This window comes from Chionomys nivalis, chromosome 6, assembly GCF_950005125.1.
Source record: "Chionomys nivalis chromosome 6, mChiNiv1.1, whole genome shotgun sequence".
In the NCBI taxonomy this organism is placed as follows: domain Eukaryota; kingdom Metazoa; phylum Chordata; class Mammalia; order Rodentia; family Cricetidae; genus Chionomys; species Chionomys nivalis.
In genome coordinates, this window is record NC_080091.1 from 37,004,819 (window position 1) to 37,030,832 (window position 26,014).

At 38.5% G+C, this 26,014-nt stretch overlaps 1 protein-coding gene across 1 annotated transcript in view; it reads left to right on the forward strand.

The window, feature by feature from the left end:
• The window catches only part of Hormad2 (HORMA domain containing 2), a 93,048-nt gene that overhangs the window by 8,293 nt on the left and 58,741 nt on the right, over positions 1 to 26,014 (forward strand). Inside the window, exons 2-7 of the mRNA XM_057772859.1 lie at positions 5,499 to 5,640; positions 10,149 to 10,212; positions 10,677 to 10,713; positions 14,924 to 14,944; positions 16,911 to 16,937; positions 23,636 to 23,703. Of these exons, the coding sequence (XP_057628842.1) occupies positions 5,499 to 5,640; positions 10,149 to 10,212; positions 10,677 to 10,713; positions 14,924 to 14,944; positions 16,911 to 16,937; positions 23,636 to 23,703 (359 nt within the window). The remainder of the gene's footprint in view (positions 1 to 5,498; positions 5,641 to 10,148; positions 10,213 to 10,676; positions 10,714 to 14,923; positions 14,945 to 16,910; positions 16,938 to 23,635; positions 23,704 to 26,014) is intronic.

Consider the following 26,014-nt stretch of genomic DNA (forward strand, 5'->3'; position numbering starts at 1 on the left):
AACAGACCAAAGACCTCAACATAAATCTAATTACACTAAACCTGATAGAAGAGAAAGTGGGAAGTAGCCATTGAACAAATGGGCACAGACACTGAGAACAATTAATAAATGGGACTTCCTGAAACTTAGAAACTTCTGTAAGGCAAAGGACATGGTCAATAAGACAAAATGGCAGCCTACAGAATGGGAAAGGATCTTCACCAACCCCACATCAGACAGAGGACTGATCTCCAAAACATATAAAGACCTCAAGAAACTAGACATCAAAATACCAAATAATCCAATTCAAAAATGGGGTACAGATTCACAACAGAGAAATCTAAAATGGCTGAGAAGCACTTAAAGAAATGTTCAAAATCCTTAGCCATCAGGGAAATGCGATCAAAATGACTCTGAGATACCATCTTACACTTTTCAGAATGGCTAAGATCAAAAACAGCAATGATAGCTTATGCTGAAGAGGTTATGGAGTAAGAAACACTCCTCTACTTCTAGTGGGAGTGCTAGCTTGTACAGCCACTTTGGAAATCAGTATGGCAGGTTTCTCAGAAAACTGGGAATCAATCTTAATATCCAGCAATACCACTCTTGGACATATACCCAAAGGATGCTCACTGATACCACAAATACATTTGCTCAACTATGTTCATAGCAGCATTATTCGTAGTAGCCAGGACCTGGAAACAACCTAGATGCCCCTCAACCAAGGATGGATGAGGAAGATGTGGTACATTTACACAATGGCATATTACTCAGCAGTAAAAAACAATGACATCTTTAAATTTGCAGGCAAAAGGATGGAACTAGCAAAAAGCACTCTGAGTGAGGTAACCCAGACCAAGAAAGACAAACATGGTATGTAGTCATAAGTGGACATTGGACATGAAGCACAGTGTAAACCAGACTACAATACACAACCCCAGAGAGGCTAGGTAAAAAGGGAAATAGTTAAGATCTGTGTCACCTGGGAAGGGGAGTAGAAGGGAGAGGATAGGAGATGGGGAGGGCTCAACATGGCCGAGGTGGGGGAGGGATGGAGAGGGGAAGCAATGAAAGAAATATCTTGATAGAGGGAGCCATTATGGGATTAGGGAGAAACCAGGTGCTAGAGAAATTCCCAGGAATCCACAAGGATGACCCCAGCTAAGACTCCTAAAAGTAATGGGGAGGTACCTGAACTGGCCTTCCCCTATAATCAGATTAGTAACTATCCTAATTGTTATCACAGAACCTATATCCAGTAACTGGAAGCAGATGCAGTGAGCCATAGCCAAGCACTGGGGCCAGGTCCTAGAGCTTAGTAGAAGAGAGGGATCATGACTGGGAAAACCACAGAGACAGCTGATCTGAGCTAGTGGGAGCTCATGGACCCTGACACCCAGGGATCCTGCATAGGATTAAACTAAGCCCTCTGAATGTGGGTGACAGTTATTTGGCTTGATCTGTTGGGGGAGGGCCCTGACAGTGGGACCAGAACTTACCCTGGGTGCATGAAGTGACTTTTTGGACCTCATTCCCTGTGGAGGGATACCTTGCTCAGCCCAGATATGTGGGGAAGGGGCTTGTTCCTGCCTCACCTTGGTATACCAGACTTTGTTACTCCCCAAGGGAGGCCTTACCGTATCCTCTGAGGAGTGGATGGAGGTGGGATAGGGGGAGGTGGGGGTGGAAGAAGTGGGGAGGTGGAACTGGGACTAGTATATAAATTTTTTTTTAAAAAAATTTAAAATGCCTCTCTAACTGGGTGGTAGTGGCACACGCCTTTAATCTCAGCACTCTGGAGGCAGAGCAAGGTGGATAAGTTTTAGCACAAGCAGAACTGCAGAAGGGAACTCTGTCTTGAAAAATAATAAAGGAGGAGATTGGAGGGAATAAGGAGAAGAAGAAAAGAAAACACTTCTGTAAGATTGGGCTGTAAGCAGACCTTAATTAGTAGACATTTTCTTATTTAGTGTTTGATAGGGAGGTTCTATAAGAAAGCAGGCTGAGCAAGCCACAAGGAACAAGCCAGTAAGCATCATCCCTCCATGACCTGCATCAACTCCTGCTTCCAGGATCCTGCCCTGCTTGAGTTCCTGTCCTGATTTCTTTCAGTGATGAAGAGTGATTTGGAAGCATAAGACAAGTAAACCCTTTCCTCCCCATGTTGGATTTGGTCATGGTGTTTCATCACAGAAGTAGAAACCCTAACTAAGAAATTGAGTAAAGAGAGTGAGCAGTGTGCCATGTGTGCTTGCATAGATCAGTTGCCGGCTTGCATCAGTGAATTTCTTTCCACTTTGTTGGTCCTGGGGATGGAGCTAAGGCCACCAAGTGTGGTGCCCTTATACAAGGAACAATTTTGCTGGCCTGGAAACAGAAATTCTAGCGTGTTTATTTCTAAAGTTCTGATGACATACATTAGTGTAGTCTCATTCTAGTAACAGCTCAGAGAGCTTATTCTGTCGCTACATTTTGGAATTTCCCTAACTTAACCAAATACATTGTATTATTTGGAGATTTTCTTTTAACAAAATGTTCTAGGGATGACTTGCTCTTAAAAAGAACTTTGTGAGCTTTTTAGGACTAGTACTTTGCCGTTTATAATCTTGGCAAGGCTCAGCTAAAATATTTCTGGTAGTCCCGAAGACAGAATTAAAAAATATTTAATTAAAAATGAAAATTATTATCAAACTTTCATGGATGTACTGTTGCTCTAAAGATTAAATACAGCTTTTTTAGTATAGTGTCCTAGATTTGGGGCATCTTGACTTCTGTTTGATTCTCTCCCATATCTACCCTTCTTAAACACTCAGCATTGGTTATCCTGATCTGATAGTCATGCCCCTGATATGACTACAATACTTCTGCCCCTTGCCTGTACTAGTAGCATTCCTCGTCTTTGCCTTGTCTGTAGGGCCCAGTGTAGTCTCACTTGCCCACAGCTTTCCTACTCAGGTAAACCACTGCTCCTGTCTTGCATGTGCAGCCTCTGCTCCTCTTGTCTCGTGTGCAACCTTTAGTGTCTATCTGTTCATTTGAAACCCAGTCTTTGCTCTTTTAGTCCAAGTCTTTTCTCTCTCTCCACCTGGGTTGTAAATTCCATTAGAGTACATACATTCTCTTTTGGTTTTCTTCGTTTACTATTTTTTTCCAGACAGTATTTCTCTGTGTATCCTTGTCTGTCCTGGAACTTGCTTTGTAATTGATGTTTTACAAATTAACAGAGTAATACATAACAAGTAAAACTACACACATGCACACATGCATGCAGACACAAACCAAAACAGTAACAACAAAACCAAAAACCAAAGCAATAAATGATTGAAATAGGGACCATAGAAGCATTTTATAGACTTTAGTCTATTTAATCCTCTATAAAGTAGGTTTTAGTATTACACCTATTTACAGATAAAAGGATTGAGGTACAAGAGAGACGGATCAATGCAGAATCAGGTACCTGCAACAATTTATTAGCAGTAGAGTTTTATTGTAACACAATTACCTATTTACGGTGTCTGCATCTTCTTTTATATTGCAGGGAGAGAATTAACTGCAGAACCTAAAATATTCACTATCTGGACATCAACTATACAAGGTTGCTGACCTCTGCTCAAATCATAAATCATGGTAGTAACACAATAATGATTTGGACCAGGCTGTTGGGATGCAGAGTCTGTACCCTTAACCTCTTCATCACACCGCCTCCCTCTTACCAATCTACTCTCAAGCCACTCTCAAGTTACTAGGGCCTGTAACTTTACATTCTGCAAGCATGAGGGCCTGAGTTTGATCCTAGGCATTGTGCACACTTGTAATCTCAGCACTGGGGAGGTGGAGACAGGTGGTCCCTGGTGCTTACTGGGATTCACCTAATTAGTGAATCCCAGGACAGTAAAAGACCCTGTAAAAATAACAAAAAAAATACCTTAAGGGTAGCCTTTGGTGCCCACATGCATGTGTACATACATGGTTGTATAACTACATGTGTGTCCCTGCACACACAGGAGCATACACATAGCACAAAGAGAACTTTTCTTGCTTCTTTTCATGCTTTTAAAAATTGTTTATAAAAAGAGACAGTTTGGTGGTTTAGATATGGCATATGATAGAGGGAGGAAAGTCAAAGATGAATGAAATTCAAAACCTGGTAACTGGAATAAATGATTTACTTGTCTAGGAATGAAACTGGGCACCATTCTTAGAGTAGCAGAGATAAATTGAATTTCAGGGTCTACAAAGCAATATAGGAACAGATGTCCAGATATTCAAAGTGTAGGCAGAGAACATAAGTTGGAGATTGAAGTCTTCTACAGGCTATAACTGAAGCTGTGAGAAGACGTGAGATTATCCAAGAGAACTGTGAATAGAGGAGAGGATTGAAAACAGACTCCTGGGGAGGACAACTGATTAAGAAAGAAAGAAAAAAGGAAAAAAAGAAAGAAGGAAGGAAGGAGGAAAGAGAGAGAAAGAGGGAGAGAGGGAAGGAGGGAGGGAGGGAAAGAAAGAAAAAAGAAAGGAAGAGAGAAAGAAAGAAAAGAAAAATGGGCTGGGTGTAGTGGTGCACCCTTCAATCCCAGCCCTTGGGAGGCAGAGACAGGACCTTTGAGTTGGAGGTCAGCCTGATCTACAGAGTGAATTCTGAATTCCAGGCCATCCAGGGCTGCACAGGGAGACCTTATTCAAACAAACAAATGAGACTCAGGCATTAGGGTGGGGTGGGAGTCAGGTGTGTATGGATAGATGAGAGCTGAAATAGTTTTAGCAGGTAGAAGTTTAGCTCAGTAAACCGGGCGGTGGTGGCGCATGCCTGTAATCCCAGTACTTGGGAGGCAGAAGCAGGTGGATCTATGTGAGTTTGAGGCAAGCCTGGTCTACAAAGGAAGTTCCAGGACAGGCTCCAAAGCTACAGAGAAACCCTGTCTTGAAAAACAAAACAAAACAAAACAAAAGAAGTTTAGCTCAGTAACAGGTTTTTGTTCAACATGAAACAAGGTTCTAGGTTTGATTCTCAGTTCTGCCAAAAGAACAACAAAATAAAATAGTGTTAAGGTAACTTGTGGGAGAAATACGGATACAGTGTAAAATGCTGCCAAGAAGCTACACATTGATATGGGATAGGAAGAAGCAGGGGTGAGATAGATGTACATAGTTACTTTGGAGAGAGCAGTGTAAATAAAATTCAGATTCCGGAGAAGCCTGAGGTGAGTGTGAAGTTATATAATTGTATGAGGTTATATAATTAGAGTAAAACTTCCTACTTTGCCTTAGGTCAATGGATCATTGAAATAAATTGTTTTAGTCCTGAATTATTTGAGTAATTGCCTGCCTTTCTGTTCTGCCTTGCTTGTGAGAAGATCTATTTTAACACAGTATCCAGAGCCCTGTTTTCTTTTGATTACCTATAAATGTATCAGATTTGAAATCTTAAAAGTCTTTCCATCTGACCTGTGGCAATTGTTTGGTGGGCTGAATATAGTCATGAATGCTGATTTTTTTCATCTTTGTTTTTCTTCCAGAGCACAATTTTCCCAGCCCTAATCACTAATGAACATGAGTCACTGATAATGGTGAAGAAACTTTTCGCTACTTCCATCTCATGTATAACATATTTGAGGGGCCTGTTCCCAGAGAGCTCTTATAGAGATCGCCATTTGGATGGTAAAGTTGAATTAAATGGTTGTTTTGGCTGGTGTCCCTTTTCTACTTAGCAGGAGCAAACCTTCACTCTTCCACAGAGTGCATTAATTCTAACTCAGGGGCATGTTCTTCAGAATCAGTTTACTAATTCATTTTCCACTTTAATTTTGCTGTTTGTTTTGGTTTTATTTTTTTTTTATTTTTTTGGTTTTTCGAGACAGGGTTTCTCTGTGGCTTTGGAGCCTGTCCTGGAACTAGCTCTGTAGACCAGGCTGGTCTCGAACTCACAGAGATCCGCCTGCCTCTGCCTCCCAAGTGCTGGGATTATAGGAGCCATTCACTTCTAGTTAGCTATCAAATGAAAAAAGAAACGCGTAGAGCTAAGTTTAGTAATTCTAAGGCATCCCTATAAAAGTCAGAACAAAAATCTGTCTTAATGGTGAAGATTTACATTATTTTGTGCCTCGGTTGAATTTGTCCTTTGAGGTATGCATTTTGCCCTGAGGAAGTTCAAAGGAATCCATTAAGAAACTTCTCCTTATTAATATATATAAATATGCCTGGGAGAGGCAATTCCATTTGTTGATTAGTATGGTTATTTAGACAGTTATTTTAATCATTTATGTTCTTTTTAAAATAGCCAGTCCTACCTCTTCATTTTTTTATTATTATTATTATTGGTGTGTGTATTTCATGTATAGACATATCCAACCATGAAGGTTAGAGGACCGATTTTAGTCAGTTCTGTCCTTTCATTGTGGTTTTCCCAGGAGTGAACTCAATCCTGTGTAGCAAGCACTTTTACCCACTGAGCCATCTCACTGGCCCCAAGTTCTTCAACTCTTACTTTTTCTGTTTCTTTGTGACCTTAAATTTACCCTATTATGACTTTATATTTCAAGCTGTATCTGGCTCCTTAGAATAAATTGTACCAGAGGCTCTTCAGTTTTTCAAAATCTTATGATTTGTTTGAAAACCTGAGTTGTGGGTCGCATGTGGTGGTGTATATCTTTAATTCCAGCACTCAGGAAGAGGCAGGAAGAGCTCTGAGTTCAAGGTCAGTCTGGTTGATGTACAGAATCCTAGCCCAACCAGGGCTACATAGATGACCCTGTCTTAAAAATACAAATCAAGAGCCGGGCGATGGTGGCGCACGCCTTTAATCCCAGCACTCGGGAGGAAGAGGCAGGTGGATCTCCGTGAGTTCGAGACCAGCCTGGTCTACAGAGCTAGTTCCAGGACAGGCTCCAAAGCCACAGAGAAACCCTGTCTCGAAAAAAAAAAAAATACAAATCAAGCCAGATGTTGTGGTGCTCGCCTTTAATCCTGGCACTTGGGAGGCAGAGGTAGGTGGATCTCATGAGTTCGAGGCCAGCCTAGGCTACAAAGTAAATTCTAGGGCAGCCAGAGCTGTTTTGAGACAGAAATTTTGTCTCAAAAAACAAAACAAAACAAAAACAAACCCCAAATCAAAACAAAACAAAAAACTAGCAAGATGGCTTAGCCGGTAAAGGTGTTTACCATTAAGCCTGATAACCTGAGTTCAGTTCCCAGAACTCACATAGTGGAAGTAAAAAAACAGCTCTCCAAGTTGTCCTCTTACCTCTCCATATGCGTTGTAGTGTAGTGATAAGTCCCGCCCCTTAGGGGGCGTGTTCGCCTCGGGCTAATGTTTACCTATAAATCTGGCGAGCGTGCTTGCAGTGCTGGCTTCTGCTTTCCTGGTCTCCGCTGGAACGGTGGTTCTGTAAGTCTATTTCCCCATTAAAGCTGTATATACTTTTACAATCTGTGTGCATTCGTTTACATCGTTACACTGTAGCACCAACTGGTAGGCTAGAGAGATGGCTCAGTAGTTAAAAGCACTCTTCCAGAGTACCTGGTTCAATTCCCAGCATGCACATGGTACATCACAACCATTGGTAATTCTAGCTCCAGGGGATGCAACACTCTATTCTGGCTTCCCTAGCACCAGACACACATATGGTGTGCAGACATACATGCAGGTAAGACACCCATACACATAAAGATAATAAAATAAAAATTTAAAAAGCTTTGTTATAACAAGATTAGTCTTGTTGACTAATCACTAAAATGGGAACTAGCATTTGGGAAATAAATATAGAGAACCACACATTTCCTTTTAAGATGCTACTTTTTCAAAATTTAATTTGAAATTTCTCATGTTTATATTTAATAATATACCATGGCTTCATTCCAGTGTAATTTTCTTAACAATATTGATTCACCAAATGAACACTAGTGAAATGCATGTTTGCTGTAAACACATAAGCTTGGTACTTGTAATCATGGCACCTTTCTTTGTGTTAATGACTTCTTAAACTTATGGGATTGGATCTTACAGATCTGTTTACAGGTATCATATAATTAGCTTCCCCTTCTGTTTGGAACACAGAATTATAAAAGAAGACATGCTTTGGGAAATTAAATACTTGTTATATATAAATTATTACTGTTGACAAAAAAAAGAAAAACACAGCTCTTTACCTCAAAAGTTAAAAGAGATAGTTTATTCTGGAGCCAAATATGATCGATTAAAATTTATGTTGCTGCCAAACCCAAATTTCTAGTATGGAAGTAGTTTCATGAAGTTCTTATAATAACAGAAAAAGGAAGTCACTAATCAAGGCACTTTTCAAACACTTTTATGGTGGGGGGTATAGCGAAGTGGGGAAATCTCTGCTTATCAGCCTTAGGTGCTGCCTGCTGACAGTTTCAGTTTTTATGTTGGTGTAAGCTAGCAAGTCTGTCAGTACATTCCCCAAAAGACTCACCTAATATACCCAAGGATGTTAGCTCATAAACACGTGGGCAATAAATGGGTATTAAGGGGACTAGTGACAGCATAAGATATTTGTAGTTAGACTCTGGACCAGCAACATTCCAAGCTTTCCACAATCATTGAAGTTTTAATCAGTCAGCCTTGTAAAGGGCAGCTTCTTTCTAGGAGTTTTGGCTCATACTTCTGTAGGCATGGAGACAAAACCATTTTTCATAGTTTCATTTTTTTATGACTGTTATAGTAGAAGTAAGTCTTCCTCAGTGTTTTTGTATTTAAAGTGACATGTCACAAAAATGTTCAAATGTAGGTGGAATTTTTCATTGGGACCTCTGGCCAGCTCCCAAATAACCACATAGAGACTTATTATTATTAATTATATATGATCACCTTATAGCTTAGGCTTATTACTAACTAGCTCTTTCAACTTAAATTAACCCATATTTCTTATCTACACTCTACTACATGGTGGTACTTTTTTTAAAGCACAGCATGTTCATCTTGCTTCTCTCCTCATCCTCTGAGACTCTGCCCTCCTTCTTCCCTGCACCCTTTTGGTCTGAAAGTACTGCCTAACTTCTTTGCCTGCCTAGCTATTGGCCAGTCAGCTATTTATTAACCAATGAGAGTATTACCTAGTCACTGTGTACAGAAAGATTGTTCCATATTCCATGTTTGTACAACACTCTTCTTTTTAATAATCTCTAAGTATTTGTCAAATTAGGATAATTTTCATATCCCTCAACAATAGTGGAAGTGATGTTAACTTTAGTATAGGAAACCAATATGAAAAGATGAAAGACTGAGAGCTGGTGAGATGGCTCATCAGATATAAAGGTACTTGCTGCCAAAGGTAATGATAATAAATTCAAACTCTGAGACCAACACATCATGGGAAGAGATTCCGGTAAGTTGTTTAACTGCTACACATGCAACGTGGCCCACGCTTTTGCACTTGTACATACATATACACAAATCCATAAATTAATAAGTATTTCAAAATTCAAGAAGCTCCTGTTAAATCATATATGAGTCAATGATTTTATACTAATTTTAACCCAAAATTGTAATGTCTTCCTTTTCTGTTATGGAAAAATAGTTATATTTCACATGGAAATGCTTGAGAATAATATGTACATTTGTGTTTAATTTTTTCATTGAGAGGGAAAGAAATAATAAAGAATTAAATTTGGACTATGTTTAAGTTGTCAGTTGAGATTTATCTCAGTGACAGCTTAGATTACTTAGAAGGAAACAACGAAGTAATAGAAACCAACTTTGCAATAAAGCTGCTGGGCTACACTGTAGAATGGGAAGTCTGCCAAAGTGCTTCCAAAATTCATACTGAGATAATTATTAACATAGAATTTATTTTTAAAGTAGGTATTTAGAAATTTAAAAATGTACCTGGTAGTGGTGGTGAATACCTTAATCCGAACTTTCAGGAGGCAGAGACAGGTGGATCTCTGTGAGTTTGAGGCCAGCCTGGTCTATAGAGTGAGTTCCAGGACAGCCAAGGCTACACAGAGAAACCCTGTCTTGAAAAACCAGAAAGAGAGAGCGAGCGGGAGGGAGGGAGGGAGGGAGGGAGGGAGGGAGGGAGGGAAGGAAGAAAGAAAGAAAGAAAGAAAGAAAGAAAGAAAGAAAGAAAGAAAGAAAGAAAGAGTGCAGGAAATGCACTATTTGGCATGGATTTTTCAGTGCAACAGTTGCATTTTTATTTTTTTAGACCTCAGTTTAAAAATTCTCCGGGAAGACAAAAAGTGCCCTGGGTCATTACATATTATTAAATGGTAAGCAAATTCTGCAAAATTTGAACAACATTTTTTGTCATGGCTGAAATTAAGACTTTATTTTGTAAAATAATTTCCTTAAACCACTTTTCTTAGTCCTCTTTTCTGGAAAATGTAGCAGCTATTCAGTATTATTTTAAACTATTGATTTAGTTTTAGAAGAAAATGGACTTGTATGAAGAAAAAAATTCTAAATTTGATTATTCATCATAGGTATATCTGTGTACTAACATTGTGGTGACGGGAAAAGACTCTGTGCTTTAGAACTGCTTGTCTATTTTTATAATATTCCATTAATATATGGAAAAGTATTTGGAGAATTAAAATGTGGCTAAACAGAAAAGGCAAAATGATTGTTAATTTATATACTTCAAAATAGAAGTGTAAACTAATTATATACTTGGATTTATTTTTTGGCTGTTCATGTGGCCCAAAGTGACATTGGCATATTTATTTCTTAACAGGATTCAAGGTTGTTTTGATGCTTTGGAGAAGAGATACGTAAGAATGTTTTAAAATTTACATCAGGATTAAAGACTGTCTTTTAACCTTTAAAAAAGTTTACAAAGTGTTTAGACTTTGTATCTTGTAGTGTTTAACAGTGTAACAGTGCCTACCTTTGTATTCACCAGTCAACTCTCTTAATTTGTCTTTGTTGTCCCAGTGATGTCTCCCTTAACATCAATTAGAAACGAAAGTTCCATTCTTCTCTTTTATATACTCATATCTTTTTAACCACAAAATTTCCTCTGAAGTCGCTGGACAAGATTCACAGGATGTGGGTTAGGGAAGACAAGAATCTGGCACATTGAACATGTTCATAATAGTGGTGATTCAGTTTGCAGAAGGGAAAGGAAAAATAGTTAAATAATGAGTTTTTACTCTATTTTATTTTATTCTATTCTATAACTCATGTGTAACTGATTTTTTAAAAACACAGCTCAAATTTTACATACATATGATCTCTCATGCTTCCCTAGGCAATTATGGAGAGCGTGAAAAACGAAGGCTCTAGGTCTGGTTGAAGAGATCAGATGCATACAAATGAAACTGCTGCCTTTATGCTTCTTCACTGTTCTGTGTCTTTATTCTTCAGCTCCAATTTAAGAACTGTTGGGGTGACTAAGCTTTTATTTAATTATTTAGTGTAGTTATACATTCCCTCTCTTGAGTGAAGTTATTATTCACCATTTATTCCATGTTGACCTAGAGGATATACAGAGATATACAAAGATAAGACAGATAAGGGAAGGGCCTATAGACTGTGACAGAAGGTGAGTAGTGCCCATGTGAGTGTTGATGGTTAGCAGTTACACACTTGCCCAGCTTTACCTGTTGCTAAACTATTGACCAGTACTTCTGTATAAATGGGAAGTTGCTTTTTGGTGTCCTTGTGTGAATTCCTACCAACATTTTCCTCCTTGCCCCACCAGAGTTTATTTTGAGACTTCCCAGACTTCTATAAAGGTCACCAATTAAAGAGTCTAAAAGTTGTTCATAGGAACCCAACTCGAGAGCTAAGTTTGCACCCTTTCTGATTGGTCAGTACTTTTGTCATATTGGACTTGATGTTTTCCATGTCAGTTTGATAACTTAAAAATGCAGAGAGATTTTGACATCACCTTATCACAGTACAAGTAACAGACAGTACTACTCCTAACTGTGCATGCCAAAGGAAAGGTGGAGAATCTATGCATCAGGAAAACAGAACAATAGAGGAGCTCAACCCAGCAAAGAAATTTAAGGGGAATCTTTATAAGAAAGAATCTTTGGGGATGAGTACAGGACAGCTTCACACATCCTAGTCTAGTGCTGTGCCCGCAAACTATATCTCTAGCTTAAGAAGAAATGACTATTGATCTTTGAAACCTCTCAGCACTTGGACAAGTTGAGAACGGGTTGAGGGTCATCACAGGATTAATTAGCAACATATCCTGGATGTTCATCATCCAGAGGCATTACAATGTAAGCAGGCATTCTTGGGCTGGAGAGATAACTCAGTGGTTAGGAGCACTTGTTGCTCTTGCAGAGGACCTGAATTCAATTTCTAGCCCCCGTATGGTGATTCATAACCATCCATCTAATTCCATTGGCTCTAAGAGTCACACACATGGTGCACATACATGTATGCAAACAAAATATTCATGCTCGGGCTGGAGAGATGGCTCAGTGGTTAAGAGCATTGCCTGCTCTTCCGAAGGTCCTGAGTTCAATTCCCAGCAACCAAATGGTGGCTCACAACCATCTTTAATGAGGTCTGGTGCCCTCTTCTGGCCTTCAGGCATACACACAGACAGAATATTGTATACATAATAAATAAATAAATAAAAAATTCATGCTCATAAAAATAAATTTAAAAATAATAATACTAAAAAAGATCAACATTCTATAGTCAGTCTGAGGTGAATCCTGATTTTGTTATTTACATCTTTGTGACTTTGGGCAAGCAACCTACCACAATATCTTATTTTTTCAACAAAAAATGTGATATAACAGAACCTACCTTGTGAAAGTTATTTTTGAAATGGAGTGATTTAGAGGCAGGCAGGATGGCTCAGCAGATAAAGGTACTTGTCACACAAGCCTGCGACCTACTGATCCTTGGAACGTATGTAAAAATGGAAGGAGAAAATTGACTCCACAAAGTTGTCCTCTGACTTTTACATTCTATGGAATGTGTACTCCAAACACTTGAATTTTACATATGCAGAAATAATAAATGAAACTTTTAAATTAAAAATATTGAGTGAGTTAATAATAGAAAACAGTAGTTAAACTGTTCTGGGAACATGAAAACACAAACTCTGGGGCTGGAGAGTTGGCTTAATAGTTAAGAATACTGGTTGCTCTTCCAGAGGACCAGCGTCCAGCACCCAGCTCACTAGAATCTGTAGCTAGTTTCAGGGGACCTGACACCCTCTTATGGCCTTTGTGGGCACTGCATGTAATACTGCACAGATATACATGCAGACAAGAACATATACACATAAGTAAATATGTCTTAAAAAAATTAAAGAATAGGCAAAACCTTAGATACAGTTGTGTTCAATCCATAGTCTATGGGCCGTGTGGCTCAGGATAACTATGAATGTGGTCCAATTCAGATTTGTAAACAATTAAAACATCAGACAATCGTAGTTTTTTTGTAATTCAGTTACATGGTTTTCCAGTGTGCACTTTGTAGATGACAATGTCATTTCACAGTATCAAAAGGTAGACATGCCTGATGGACTCCTAAATAGTATTGACATTATTTTTGATTGCTAGTGTTCTATAACTTTTCTCATATGATCTTATTGCAGGGAGTATATAAAATTAAGTAGTTCAGTGGGAGATTGGGGCAGAAAGATCATGATCAAGGCTATCCAGACTATGAAACAAGACTCTGTTTCTTTAAAAACAAAAAAATGTAGTTTCAAGTTTTGATTAACTAGAGCCCTTGGAAGATGTTCTGTTGAAGACCATGATATTATTAATTATAAAACTCTGGGTACTTTTTATTTTATGGTAAATTTGAATTCTTTAAAATAAGCATATGTATATTAAAATAATTCTTATAAAAAGGAATTATATAATTTTTCTCCTTATTTTCACTCTCATCTTGTACAATCCTGCCCACTTTCCACACTACATTCTTTCAGAAACTGAAGTCTGATCATGTTATTATTTATGCCTAAAAATTTTCCAAGAATTTTAAAATAAAGTTTAAAGTCCTTCAAATAATCAAGAAGGCCTGAATGATCCCTGTTTTCCTTTCCAAAATAGCCCCTCACTCCCATGTTCGAGCTACATAAAGACTCCAGAGCATGTCAGTTACTTTATCTTCACACATACTGTTCCTCTTGCCCAAAAAATTCTGTCCTAGACCCCATATGTATGTCCTGCCTAACTCCAGTTTTTCCTTTTTTTCCTGCAGCTAAAATTGTCCCCATCCGGTGTTCTCCTTACACCTTGTGTTGTTTCTTCACAGAAAAAAAACTCAACCATGAATGTAATAGTGTATCCATGTGATTTTTTTCTTAATGTTTGTCTCCCTTGCCAGTCTGCATGTTTCTTGAGATCAGTGATCAGATTTTTAATGTATAATTTAAAAATTATTACATTTTATAATGTAATAAATGATTAATAGTTTTACTATGTGGCTATGAAAATCAGTTATATACAAAAATAGCCACATGGTGGCACTAAAGAGTTTTAGTCAATTGCTATGGAATTAATGGTCCTCAAATTTTATATTTTAGGTTTAAAAATTTATCATAGAGTTGATTGTATATATGTCTGTATATTCAAAACTTTGTTAAAGCTGAGAAAATGTCTTTATAGTTGTGTGGAATATAGAGAGACAAGAATTTGTAAGATATACCAGACTTTCTAATATTTTTAACTTGCTAGATTAATTTCAAAAGTACTTTTAAGAGATTCTTGTGGTATATTTAATTTTGAGCAATAATGAATTGTTTTGCATATAGTTGGTTCCCAAATTAGAAAAATAACAGCTCTTTTTGGTACCCTTCTTCTGTCCCAGTAAAGACAGTGCTTGTACTAGACATTGCTTGAATGAGTGAGATTACCAGTCCTTTTGCTGGCCCTCTGAATAGTTCCCGCCCAAGTGTTTGGAGCCTCTCTGAAGTAGTATTTGAATTAGTCTCCATCAGAAATGACAATACAACAGTACAACCATATAATAACGCAGTTTTCTTTTCTCTTGAAGCTTCACATGGCAGTGCTAACAGTGAGTATATAAGTGAAGACTAAATCTCTGACTCTGCATTGACTTTTGGCAAGAGAAGCATTTAGACAGTAATCTTTCTCTTTCTCCCTTTTTGAGATTTATGGCATTTTAACATTTAAAAATTGAATATATCAATCAGGAGGGGTGGCACACGCCTTAAATCCCAACACTCAAGAAGCAGAGGCAGGCAGATCTCTGTGAGTTCAAAATCAGTTTGGTTTACAGAATGAGTTCCAGAACAGCCAGAACTACACAGAGAAACCCTGTCTCAAAAAACAAAAACAAACAAGGAAAAAAATTGGATATATCAGAGCTTTATTTGTTTTGTTTTTTGGTTTTTTTTTTGTTTTTCGAGACAGGGTTTCTCTGTGGTTTTGGAGCCTGTCCTGGAACTAGCTCTTGTAGACCAGGCTGGTCTCGAACTCACAGAGATCCGCCTGCCTCTGCCTCCCGAGTGCTGGGATTAAAGGCGTGCGCCACCACCGCCCGGCCAGAGCTTTAATAAGATATTATAAATATCCAGTATATTTCTTTGACATATTACATGAGAGAACATATAGAATACACCATTATTGAGCCAGGCAGTGGTGGCACACGCCTTTAATCCCAGCACTCAGGAGGCAGAGGCAGGCGGATCTCTGAGTTCGAGGCCAGCCTGGTCTACAAGAGCTAGTTCCAGGATAGGAACCAAAAGCTACGGAGAAACCCTGTCTCGAAAAATACAAAAAAAAAAAAAAAAAAAAAAAGAATATACCATTATTGACACAATTTCATTTTTTTTAAGTTATGTAACAGATTTAAAGTTTATTGTTTTTGAAGTTTTATACCCATGGGTATAAAATGATGGTAGAAAATTGAGATACCATTGATGATATATATTAATTATTTAACTATTTTATAGCTCAGTCATATCTGTAATTTACTTACGGATACTTTACATCAATTTTAAGGAACTTTCTTGAGGGATGGAGAGATGGCTCAGAGGTCAAGAGCACTGACTGCTCTTCCAGAGGTCTTGAGTTTAATTCCCAACAACCGCATGGTGGCTCACAACCATCTATAAGATCTGGTGCTGTCTTCTGCTGTGCAGGCATACATGCAGGCAAAACACTGTATAGCTTAGTAAATCTTAAAAAAGAAACTTTATCAGGTTCCCTCTCCTCAGTTGCCCAAGGTACTAGCTGGGGACCTCTCCCTGGGGGACTGAATAAGCCTGGGATGAAACTGGACTCTCTGAACATGGCAGACAATGAAGGCTGATGAGAAGCCAAGGACAATGGCACTAGGTTTTGATCCTAATACATGAACTGGCTTTGTGGGAGCCTAGCCTGTTTGGATGCTCACCTTCCTGGACCTAGATAGAAGTGGGAGGACCTTGGACTCCCCGCAGGGCAGGGAATTTGGACTGCTCTTCAGTATCGAGAGGGAGGGGGAATGGAGTGGGAGGAGGAGGAAAGGAGTGGGGAGAGGGGGAGGGGAGGAGGGAGGGGGCAATGTGTGGGAGGAGGGAGAGGGAAATGGGAAACGGGGAGGAGGTGGAAATTTTAATTAAAAAAGAATAAAAAAATAAAAAATACATAAAAAAATAAAAAAAAGAAACTATCTCATATTTAGTGTTCATAGATAGTTCTAAAGATTCTGTGTTCTTGCTGGGTGTGGTGGCACATGCTTTTAATTCTAGAACTTGGAGGCAGAGGTAGGGAGATTTTTGTGAATTAGAGGACAGCCAGGTCTACAGAGTTCTAGGACAGCCAGGGATACACAGAGAAACCCTGTCTTGAAAGAAACAAACAAAAGATTCTGTGTTCTTAATAAAATAAGGGTTAATCCTATCTCTAGCTTGAAGTATGCCCAAGTAGTACTCAGTTAACAGCACAAATTGAACCCTTTACATAGACAGTGTATTCAGTGAGCAGTAATCTAGTAAAATTTGGAAACTAAATACTCTATATTTTCTCTTAAACAGCTGTACACAAATCCCAAGGAACCTGAGGTAAGATGGTAATATATGTATCATATATATGTATGTTTATCTGAGTTGAGGCTGTAGATTGTTTCTAGACAACCACAGGAACAGAGCAGTTTATCGTGAATGTTATATTTTATTGTATATGGAACCAGTCTTTTATTATGTAATTTTTTTTAGAAACTGTGTAAGAGTGTTAGAAAAAAGTAAAACAACATTGACTAGAGCTGAGACTTTTCTGTAACATTTCAACATTAATCATAAATGTTCAATGACCATACTTTATCTATTTTAATTATTTCTTTTTATGATCTTTTGGAAAAATAAAAGATTCAGAATAATTCTGAGCTCTTTACCACCAGAATTCTCCTTGTTGATATTTTTACAGACTTTGAGAACATTAGTTCTTTCTTTCTTTCTCTCTCTCTCTCTCTCTCTCTCTTTCTCTCTGTCCCTCCCTCCCTCCCTTCATTTCTTCCTTTCTTTCTTTTTTTTTTAATTTAATTTAATTTTTTTTTTTAAGGCAGGGTTCCTCTGTGTAGCCCTGGTTGTCCTGGAACTTGCTCTGTAGACCAGGCTGGCCTCAAATTCACAGAGATCCGCCTGCCACTGCCTCCCAAGTGCTGGGATTAAAGTTGTACATCTCCTCCACACTGGGCTTGAGGGCATTAATCTTTACTCCTATCTTTAGATTCTCCAACTTGCTTAGTGATTCCTAAACTTCGCTGGCCTGCTGGTATTCAAGTCTTTTGTGAAAGCCTCTTTGACTCATTGTAATAACTTCTATATTTTCTAAAGTTCTTTCCCAGAAGAACTCCATAGTTTAACCCTCTCAGTTGATTCATATATTTCCTAAGACTATTTGGAATTCTTGAGGATAAGGGTGTTTGTTGTTTTCTGCCTTTCAGAGTGCCTAGAACAGCCTTAAACACTCGTTACTACGCCACTGTCTTGACTTTTGTACCTGTGACACAGAGATGGAACGAGAAAGCCCTTTGGCTTTTCATTCTGTTTTGTCTCTCTCCTAGCTTTTTTTTTTCTTTTTTTTTCCCCCTTGCTTTGAATGTTCCTTCTCTAAGCCAGTGGATTTAGTTTAACTGGTGATATTCAAGACTAAATTGTTTTTAAGTCCTTAGTATTTTCTCTTTGCAAGATTACAAATAATCATGTAAGTAAAGGGGGAAAAGTAAGTGTGTAGCAATTCCTTAATGGCCAAACTGGTCTTAGGTTCTGCTTCCTGAATCTCTCTCCCCAACCCTCTGTTTTTAGAATTCACTGTGTAGTTGAGGATCACCTTGAACTTTAGATCCTCCTGCCTCCACCAAATGCCTTAGTTGTTTATGTGAGTGTGTTGAGATTACAAGGCACCACATGCCTGGTTTTCTCCGTCCTAGAGGTGGAACCTGGTCTTTGTGTATGGTTGATAAGGCCTCCACCAGCTGAGCTCCATCCAACCCCTCATTTTTTCTCCAAGCTCTCTATGACTCAACAAAATATTTTGAATACTTAACCAGTTATACACTATAGTAGCAATCCCTAAGTACTAGGTTTTCATGGCACACTTCTCATTACTAAAAAAATGATAGAGTAGTTGAGTCTTTAAAAAAAATGGAAGCTGGGCGTTGGTGACACACACCTTTAATCCCAGCACTCAGGAGGCAGAGGCAGGCAGATCTCTGTGAGTTCAAGGCCAATCTGGTCTCTAAGAGCTAGTTCCAGGACAGGCTCCAAAGCTACAGAGAAACCCTGTCTCGAAAAACAAAAAATAAAAAGTAAAACAAACAAAAATAAAAATAAAATTAAAAACTTCAAACACTACAGGTTAATTTAAAAACAAAACAAACCAACTCAAAGCATTTGTATTAGTTATTTTTCTGTTGACATGATAAAACACAGTCACCAAGAGAACTTAGAAAAAGTTTATTTGGGCTTACAGTTTTTGAGAAATGAGTTCCTTTTGGCAGGGAGGAATAACAAGGAACAGGCATGGCAGCAGGAACAGTAAACTGAGAGCTTACAGTTTACCACAAACACAAAGCAGAGAGAGCAAACTGGAAGGGGCAATGAGATTATAAACTACCAAAGTCCACCCGCAATGGTACATTTCCTCCAGCAAGCTTCCTCCTGAAGGTTCCACAACGTTTCTAAACAAAGCCACCAACTGGGGACCAAGTATTCAAATACCTAAGATTATAAGGGACATATCTCATTCAAATCACCATAGCAATGATGATTACAGTATCACTACTACAATAGTTCTACAGTGTTCTTGGCTACTGCTTAACATCAAGGCACTGAGAAAATTGTGTAGCTCTCTGATCTCATTCTCATAAATACTCATGAAACAACATTTTCAGATAAACAGTCTCTGGCATTTATTGATACTCTGCCAAAAGTTTGAGTCATACCCCTGAAAGGATAACCTTCCATAAACAAAATGGCAGGGAGGAATAACAAAATAAAACTATTCTTATTTATTTGGAAGAAAAATAGACTTTACACGTGGTGTTAAAATTAACAGCACTCCTGAGAAGAATAGATCATAGTACAATAATTGAACCATAGATTAAATCCAAATGTGTTTAGTTCAGAAGTAACAGAATTAGGATAAGTGTACACAATTGTGATACATTTGCACTTACAGTTTTGTTCTGATTGCTTTCTTAAAGAGATAACTTTGGTGGCACACACCTTTAATCCCAGCACTCAGGAGGCAGAGACAGGTGGATCTCTGTGAGTTTGAGGCCAGCCTGGTCTACAAGAGCCAGTTCCATTGCAGCTAGGACTGTTAGACCAAGAAACCCTGTCTCAAAAAATGAAAACAAAATCAAAACAAAACAAAAAAGAGATAACCTGAGAAAAGTAACTAAACTAATGTAAAGTGATGATGAGCTTTTTTTCTACAAGCACAGACTGAAATGTAGGAGAATGTTAATAAGGCACGTAAGCTAAATAAGTCTTAGCTTGCTATAAAGCATTAAGAACTATGTGTATGAGTTTTGTGAGACCAGCAATCTTACTGTTTTATTATAGTCCTCAGAAGTGACCTCAACCCTGGCATTTTTTAAAAAGAACATTATTTTGAGTTTGGGTATCTCGGTATGTTATCCTGGTTAGTCTTAAATTGTGATTCCCTGCCTCAGCATACTGATTAGCTGGGGATGCAAGTATGTGTAATCTATACCTGGCCTAATTTGTACTTTCAAAAACTCTTGGCTGGGGGCTGGAGAGATGGCTCAGAGGTTAAGAGCATCGCCTGCTCTTCCAAAGGTCATGAGTTCAATTCCCAGCAACCACATGGTGGCTCACAACCATCTGTAATGGAGTCTGGTGACCTTTTCTGCCCTGCAGGCATACACACAGACAAAATATTGTATACATAATAAATAAATATTTAAAAAAAAACCAAAAAACTCTTGGCTGGACAACAGAGAATAAAGATCACACGGATTTGTTATCACTTTGGAGACAGACTCGAGAAGTTTTTCCAGTGGATTTGAATGTAGAGTGAGAAGCAGCCTGAGCATGTTTGAAATTATCAAGAATTGTACTTTTAAATAGTTATTCTTTAAATTTGTATGCATTTGTGTCTAGTTGTCTGTATGTGCATCATGTGTGCACAGTGCCCTTAGATGCCGGAAGTGGGACGGTCTCCAGAACTGGAGTTCCAGGTAGTTTTGAGCCTCCTGATACAGGTGCTGGGAATTGAACCCAACTTCTTTGTAAGAGTAATAAGTGTTTTTAACCAAAGCCTTCTCTCTACCCTTGCGATTAACATCTTTTGTAAAGCAGTTATATATCTCTACAGTAAAACAATCAGTTTAGGAGTCACATAATAAAAAATTACCAACTACTTAAAGGTCCCTTTTATTTACAAAATACATTCTCATGGTATGAAGAGGCTAGAGTTGACTAGAAATGTGGGCAGGCAAGAAGAATGGGCTGTTTGCTTAACAATTACACTTACCACTGGCTAAGAGGACACTGTGTATCTAGCCCATCCAGAGGGAACCTGTTGTTTTTAGGCACCTGCAGCTATGTCTAATCTGACCCATCTCTTCTATTGTATTCACAAAACAGCCTTCTGAGCTTCCTTTGATTTTTTTCAAATAGGCTGACCAGTAAAAGAAATTCTCTTTTAAAATTAACTTATTACAATCAGTCTTTTAGGTTCAGGCAATATGAGCCAATTTCCCAGGACCTGCTCACTTGTGATTAAGTTGTATGCTAAAGTATAAGATCAGCAGATCTATGAGACCAAATCATAGAGAAAGGTGACAGGAACACTGAAGCTGTTCTTGGTTACTCTAATATCCTCAATTCCACATTGTCAAGGATTTATTCTGAACCAGATGAATGAAGGTCATATTCTGTGTTCTGATTTCGACTTATACTCTATCTGCCTTTAGCACCTTCAGCTCTGTCTACAAACTATAAATTTATCTGAGTGAAACATTTATTTTTAAGTGGAAATCTTTTAAATTAATTTTTATTTTATTTATCCATGTATATGTGTGTGCGCACAGCAAGAGCGGGAGATCAGAGGACAATTTTCAGGGGTCAGTTCTTCCACTGTAGGTCCCTGGATTAAAAATTGGGTCATCAGGCTTGCACTGTAAACACTTTTTAAAAAACTTATTATGCATAGTGTTCTGTCTGCATGTCTGCCTGCAGGCCAGAAGAGGGCACCAGATCTCATCACTGATGTCAAGAGCCACTATGTGGTTGCTGGGAATTGAACTCAGGACCTCTGGAAGAATAGCCAGTGCTCTTAACCTCTGAGCCATGTCATCAGCCTGAACTAGTTTAATAAAAAGAACTAGTTTATTTTCAATAGTATATATTTCTTATGAGGAAATTTGTTCCTGTATTCTACCAAACCCTTAAGAGCAGATAGCAGTAATAGTTTTTAGTGCAGGAAATAAGACTTGATACCATAAGCCATAGTTCCTTTTTCCAATTTTTAAATTTTTGTTGCCATTCACTCCTTCCCTAAATTACCACAGTGACTTTCTAGCTGTTCTTATGACTTCTCTGTCTGTATTCCTTCCTTTCTCCCTTTTTCCCTCCTTCCCTCCCTCCCTTCCTTCCTTTTTCCTTCTCTCCCTCCCACCCTCCCTTTCTTTTCCTTTTCTTGAGACATGGTCTCTCTATGTATCCCTGGCTGTCCTGGAACATGCTGTGTAAACCAGGCTGGCTCCAAACTCACAGAGACCTGCCTTCCTTTGCCTTCCAAATACTGGAATTAAAGGCACATGCCACCACACCTGGTCCTTTCCTGTCTGTCATAATCACTGCTCTTTTGCTTTGAAGCAACACCATGACCAAGGTAACTCTTGTAAGAAAAAAGCATTTGGAGAGATGGCTCAGCAGTTAAGAGCACTGACTGGTCTTCCCGAGGACCCAGGTTCAATTCCCAGCATCCACATGGCAGCTCACAACTGTCTGAAGATCCAGTTCCAGGGGATCTGACACCTTCACACCAATGCACATAAAATAAAGTTAAATGCCGGGCGGTGGTGGCGCACGCCTTTAATCCCAGCACTTGGGAAGCAGAGGCAGGCGGATCTCTGTGAGTTCGAGACCAGCCTGGTCTACAAGAGCTAGTTCCAGGACAGGCTCCAAAACCACAGAGAAACCCTGTCTCAAAAAAATAAATAAATAAAGTTAAATAAACCATAAAATTTTTTTAAAAAAGTCATTTAATTGGGGCTTGCTTACATTTGCAGAGGTTTAGTCTGCTATCATCATGGTGAAGGACATGTCGGAATGCAAGGGGGTGCTGGAGCAGTAGTTGATAGCTACATCCTGATCTGTAGGCCAAGAGGGGGTGGGGAAATACAGACAGACACTGGGCCTGGTATCGCTGGTGACACACCTCCTCCAACAAGGTCACACCTCCTAACCTTTCTAATCCTTTCAAATAGTTCCACTCCCTCACTGGTGACTAAGCATTCAAACATATGAGTCTATGAGGGCCATTTTTATTCAAACCAACATACTGTCTATATTCTTAAGGCATACAAATGATCAGGTCCTGGTATCTCTGACCTGTTTAAACCTTCAATAGGCTTTGATGATCTTAGAATAAAATTCAAAATCCTTACTGCTGCAAACAGTTTCACAACCACACCTCTTTTGGACTCTAAAAAAATACATTCCTTCTCAATTAAGAACTCTTGCATTACTGCTCTGTCTACCCAAGGCACTACCCCACGTGTCTGTATATGACTGACATGTCATGAGGCTCATCTCAAAATACCACATCTCCAGGCAAGTCTTCCTTGACCCCTCTGAATCTAGCACTTCTTTCTCTGTTTTGTACTTCCTACCACCGCTTTATATTGTTCATAACACTTATTTTATCTGAAATTATCTTTTCTTTGTTTATGAGCTAGAATCTTTGTAGATTCAGTGGGGAAAAAAATCTTTTCTGCCTTGTTCATCTTCTAGCTCAAAGTAGACATTTGATAAAATATTCATTACACGAATGAATAATTCCTCAACTGGTAAAATTTAATGGAAATATTTGCTACCTAACTTAATTTTAGCTGAGAGGAGGGAGATTAAGTTATCATTATACCTGGAACCATTACTCCTGGATAAAGTAATGCTGTGAAACAAACATTCAGAGGAAGCATCAATGAGATGTTCCTTTTTATCAGGTAAAAATGTGGTTTTGTTTCAAAATTAACTTCTTTCTCTGTTCTCTTTGTTTTGTCTAGAAAGTAACTGAGATATACCAATTCAAATTCAAATACACAGAAAAGGGAACCACTATGGACTTTGACAGGTAGAATCTAATTGTTTAATGAACTCAAGAAATGTATAGGAGTAAAGTAAAATAAGTTTCTATATGGCCAGAGGAAAGCCTTAAATCATTTTCTCATAAGCCCTATAAATCCCACTATTATGAGTAGAAATGATAATAGTTGTTTTAACATCTAAAGTCTATAGACTAAGCTGGTAGGAGTAGAGGCAATGGTGGATGTCATGGCTCTTAAAAAATTATGTTAATAAAGGGACTGGAGAAATGGCTCAGTGGTTAAGAAAACACTCTTCCAGAGGATCTGATTTTGACTACAAGCACCTACATCGTGCGGCTTACAGTTGTCTTTAACTCCAGCTTCAGTGGAGTCATGCCTCTGAGGACACCTGCACTCATGTGCACATACCAACATGCAGACACACCTACACATAACCAAAAATAATAATAAATAAATATTGAAAAACAAACAACATATAATTAAAATATATTAATAAGGCTGTCAACATGATGTTAGGTAAAGAACCTATATGACTGTCTCTGGCTATTGTTTCAGTGACTCTCTTGGTATTAATCTGTTGGCTCTGTTGATCCTTTTCATCTTTAATGTTGGCAGATTAATTTGCCTACATATACTATCATCTGGTTATCCATACACATACCATTTTCTGTGTGTCACTCTTTGGGAAACTCATATGCACTGTGTTTCCCTATCAAGTCTTAAAATCCATGTTTTAGATACAATAACAAGTCAAAGAGCAAAACCAAGGAAGACCCTTGTGCACATGGAATGTTTGTTAAGGAGCAACATTCTTCTCTCAGAAGCTTTTGACTTCAGATCAGTCAACAGGCATGGTGAACTAAGGACTGCTGATGAAATGTAATAGAAGTAGATGAAATAGATACTGTAAAAAGACTGGTAGAAAAGGGCTTCCAATAAGGGAGATAGATACCCTGAAAGAAACAATTCTGAAGAAAAAATTGGCAAAAATGCTGCCTTTTCTCTAGTTCTCCTGGAGAGCTGAGGGTTTCTCTCCAGTACTGTTGTAGGGTTTCTGTTGCTGTGAAGAGACACCATGACCATGGCAGCTCATATTAAGGAAACATTTAATTGGGGTGACTCACAGTTTCAGAGGTTCAGTCCATTATCATCATGATGGGGAACATGGTGGCATGCAGGTAGACGTGGTGCTGGAGTAGCTGAGAGTCCTAAATCTTGATCTTGCAGGCAACAGGAAGACGACTGTGACACTGAGCAGTATCTTGAGCATAGGAAACCTCAAAGCTCACTCCCACAGCGACACACTTCCTCCAACAAGGCCACACCTACTCCAACAAAGCCACACCTCCTAATAGTGCCACTCCCTATGAGATTATGGGGGCCAATTACGTTTGAACTACCACAAATAGTCACTTCCTTAATTTTTCTCTCATATTTGAGACTTGCAGAAAGTACTCGGATATAAGAAGAAAAGTCAGTTCCAGAAAGGAGATTCAAAGTGTTAGCCACATTCAACTAGTATTTATATACTATTTTCTTGGAGGTATTGTCTCATGTGGCTCAGGCTGACCTTGAACTTAACATGTGGCAAGGTTTGCTCTACGAAGCCCAGCTGCAAACCGTGTATTTCACACTCTTCCCCACCACAAACAGTTGCTCTTACTCTCCAAAACTCCAATATACATATTTTTAGCAACCAGATTAACCTTTTTTGTTTGTTTTAGGGACACTTGTTGAAAGGTTAACAGTAAAGCAAATAGGTAAATCTTTCCGATATTAAGGAAATGAGAAGTTAATATATAGCATATATTTCTAGAATGATTGCTTAAATGAGGGTCCTGAATATGGTCTGATGTTTCCTTGGGCCCCATGGGCTATATGTTTATATTCCTTCATTCTGACTGATTAAAAATCCTAGTAGACAAAACTTGTAGTTGTTGGAAATTGATAGAGGAGCTAAAATAACTACTTAATATATGTTTATGTTGTGATTTCTCACTTTCTTCAAAAATCAGGGAAAGACCTAACAGTTTAATTACTTGGATGATTTTTCATTGCTTAGTGCCAATATGTTCAAGGTACTGCAAATAAATTGCAGTTGTAGCTCGTCCTTGAAGGTACTTAAATGTGAGACTAATTGGGAAGAAATCTTTGGAGGGAAATGAAGATTTTGAATTAGAAGATAATTAGCCCAACTCTCACTCATTTATTAGTTCAGCAAATATTTACTAGGTAGCTAGAGACCAAGCCTAGTGGAAATGAAAGAGTTAGCCATTCATAGTCTATATGGGGACAAATAATTCTTCTGAGGGGAAGGGGAAGAGTATAGGGAAGACT